Source organism: Anoplophora glabripennis, unplaced genomic scaffold (assembly GCF_000390285.2).
Source record: "Anoplophora glabripennis isolate ALB-LARVAE unplaced genomic scaffold, Agla_2.0 scaffold2601, whole genome shotgun sequence".
NCBI lineage: Eukaryota > Metazoa > Arthropoda > Insecta > Coleoptera > Cerambycidae > Anoplophora > Anoplophora glabripennis.
Genome location: NW_019418703.1, coordinates 3433 through 7162, shown reverse-complemented (window position 1 = coordinate 7162; position 3730 = coordinate 3433). Strand labels below are relative to the sequence as shown.

Here is a 3730-nt window from a genome sequence, read left to right as displayed (position 1 = left end):
TTTTTAGAATGAAACAGGCTATCGGAAATAATTTTTTAAATGGTAAAAAAATAATAAGACAAAAAATTACGTTGGAAATAAATTTTAGGGGTTGCGTTTTCCACCCCTTACAACCATGGGGTAAACCAAATAAATTACTGGCTAAGTGTCTTTTTGGTAGTAGAAAATGTCAGGTTAATTTCAATATTGTAACTTGTTTAGTGCTTGTGAAAAAAATTGTTAAACAAATTTTATGTACCCCCTTTAAGGGGCTGTATCTTAACAAGGGATGCTCCAATGAAGTTTCTTTATATGAAAGATCCTATCTTTTTTTCGATGAGGAATCACCCCCTTAAATGTTTTACACTTATTTAGTTACACCCTGTATAGAAGGGCTCTCAAGCTTTCAAATGCATTTTGAAAATTCGAATCCGTCAATTAGGAGAGCTCTGGCGCTTGTTTAAACATTGGTCGAATGTTTGTACTTATAAACAATTAGGATAACTTTGTGAATATTCAATCAAATTAAATTTGTTAAAGCTAGTTTTAAAAGTTATTGGAAAGACGCTTCTTAAAAAAAAACAGATCGGTTGGTCAATTAGTTACGTAGTTATAGCCGATCAAAGTTAACCGTCATTTACAGTAAATGTACTGGGATATCCGGGCTAATTTTTCGAAAAATACCTTTGGTATTCCGAGTTCTTACCAGGCCTAAGTTTGCAATACTTTTCTTCATTGGCAACCTACTTTAAAACGCGTTTAAAGTTATGATTGCAAAATTATTATGCAAAATCTATCTAACCGATTTTGATGAAATTTGGTGTGATGATTCTACATAACATGAACTTTTCTAGAGCTAAGTATGAAGGCCCCATACCCAACTTAAAGACCCCAAAAAAATTCCCTAAATAGTAATGTTGTTTAACCCCATTTTTGGCGATTTTTTCGATTTTTACAATAATAATCATGATTCATTCGATTTGTAACTAGTCAAATTTTGTAAAATTTAATTCAGAACATTTTTTTCCTCTTCCATTTTCGCCTAAAATCAACTCTTGAAAAGATACATAATTAAATAGGAAGAAAAATATGACAATTTTCGATTTTTTTTAGCATATTGTGCCGCCAAAAGTTAAGCCCACGTTTTTTTTATGCGCATAGAAAAATTTTCATTTCTAGTGATATTTGAAAGCCAAAAAGCCAAAAATCCCCGTGGATATACGAATCACCCAAATATGGATTCTTTGAAACAGATACCGTCTGGACTATTAGTATGTTTTAAAATAATAATTCCCCCACCTTAGTCAACCAACCACAAAAAAATTAAATGCAGTCATTGTTGTCTCCATATCTTCCATCCTCTATGACCAAGACCTAAATTTTACATCACATCTGCAATTTTAATTGTCGGTGTTGATTATTATGTAATAAATGTTCCTTATATTTGCTATTTGTCTTTACTCTTATTGATAAGGCCCAATAAGTGTAGAACTGCTTATGCTTCTTTTTAGAAAATTTAGAACTAATCCTTACTTATTTTAGAGTTCTGGAAAGCTCATCGATGTAAGATTCCTGGACTTCCAACTTGTCAGATTGGGATCTCCAGTCTGCGACCTCTCTTACTGCTTGTACTCCGGTGGCACCAAGGAAACCTTCGACGACCTGGATCATTTGCTTCAGATTTACCATGACAGTCTTTCAGAAAACATCAGGGCGTATGGGTGTGATCCAGACGAACTGTACCCTTTGAAAGCCTTAAAGGATGATTGGAAGGTATACTTCCACTGGGGAGTTAGATTTGGTTTCTCGGTTTGGAGAGGAAAGCTTGTTTACGATGATGAAGTCCTTGATTTGACTGATGTGGCAACGGAAGATGGTGAAAACGTTCAAAAGTTCACGGACACTAAGTTTGACGAGAAAACTTTCAAGGAGAGGACCAGGGATATAATTTTACATTTATATGAAAATAATTTACTTTAAGGAGTTGTTTTACGTTAAATAAATCTGTCCTTGTTGACTTTCTGATAAGTTAATTTTAACTAAATTAAAAAACAAAATCAATATATTACAATACAATACAATGTAAGATAATTGAGAAAGCAGAACTGTTATCTCTAGAGTTAAAATTTTAATTGATGTTTAAAACCATAGGGTTTCAATATAAAGTGAGTGTTTTCAAGAAAGTTTAAAAAAACCTTTCTTTTAATCAAGGAATGGGAAACATTCAATGCTGAAGCTGCTTGCCGACTTGAATTACGTGGGTTTTCTTCAAATTGAGGCAGTACATTTAACATTATTATTACTCATTGCATTGGAAGCTTCTGTTTTATCCGGCGTATACATATTAAAATCATAGCATATTTGAATAAAGAATGAAAAAGCCTTTTAAATGAGGTATCACAAGCCCCTACCCCCCATTTAAAAATGTAGGGGTTGCAACTGTCACTTGAAGGAAGATGAAATTTTTGTGTTGCAAGATGTCATTTCAGAATCCAAAATCAATGTGCCTCGAGACTCTTTTTATAAATATCCAAAAAACAATAATCCAATGACACTTTCTGACTATCCTCCTATTAGTATCCTACCTACTTTGTCCAAAGTACTGGAAAGATTTGTCAATGATCAGCTGAATGCTTATTTAAACGAAAATCACATTTTACCTAGTATTCAATCTGGTTTTAGGAAATTGCATAGCACTACAACTGCTTTACTTAATGTTACGGATGATATATTTCGAGCAAATGATAATAGTTTCTCTACATGTTTAATATTGCTAGACTTCAGTAAGGCTTTTGATACTATTGACATTAATAATTAAAAAATTAAAATATTTTGGAGTTAGCAACGTTGTACTTTCATTTTTTTCGAGTTTTCTTTCTAATCGGCGCCAAAGAGTTTGTTTGGAAAATTTGTATTTCTGTTTTCGAGATGTTAAACAAGGGTTGCCTCAAGGTAGTATTTTGGGACCTACATTGTTTTCAGTATATACTGCAGATTTTTTCTCTTTTCTCAGTTACTGTAAAATACATCAGTATGTTGACGACACACAATTATACTTTTCTTTCACATATGAAAATTTTTTAGGGTCCCCTGATTGTATTAACTCTGATCTAAATACTATTTCCCATGTTCATATGCTAGTGTATTCAGTACTAGCATATGATAGTGCTCATATGCTAGTACTGAATGAAAATAAAACTGAACTTCTGCTCTTTGGTTGCAATAGACTGAACCTTATGAACAGTCCTGATTTTAAAATAAAAATAAATAAAAAAAACCTGCCAGTTTTTGTAAAAATTTAAGAGTGTTTATTGATGGCAATCTTAGGTTTGATAAGCATGTGAGCAATCAGTGCAAAAGTCTTACAGTAAGCTGAAAATTTTGTATATGCAAAAGGACTTCCTGACAAATGATATAAAACTGTTGCTATGTGACTCTTTAATTTTGTTCTGTAATCTGCTAACTCGTAGCAGACTTATGTATACAGTACCTAGACATAGGACAACTCTGAAAGAAGTTTTACGTATAATGCATCTAAGGTTTTCAATGATATCCCCACGTTTATCAAGTCTGCTCCTAATATTGATACATTTCGAGGACGGGTCAAGACTTGGATTATGTCTAAACGTATACTACAGTGATTGTATTTTGATATAATGTGATTTATAAGTTATTATTATTATTATAAGCACAATAATTGAGATACTGAATTTATTCTATTTGGTTATTCCACATTGCATACAGTGTATAT

The 3730-nt window shown here is 32.4% G+C and overlaps 1 protein-coding gene across 1 annotated transcript; it reads left to right on the top strand.

Annotated features, from left to right (window-relative positions):
- Positions 1-1521: 1521 nt before the first annotated feature.
- Positions 1522-2007, top strand: LOC111692681 (the record flags this gene model as incomplete). The annotated part of the gene is made up of 1 exon (XM_023456770.1): positions 1522-2007. A coding segment is annotated over one exon (438 nt), but the record flags the coding sequence as incomplete, so codon positions are not given.
- Positions 2008-3730: the final 1723 nt, after the last annotated feature.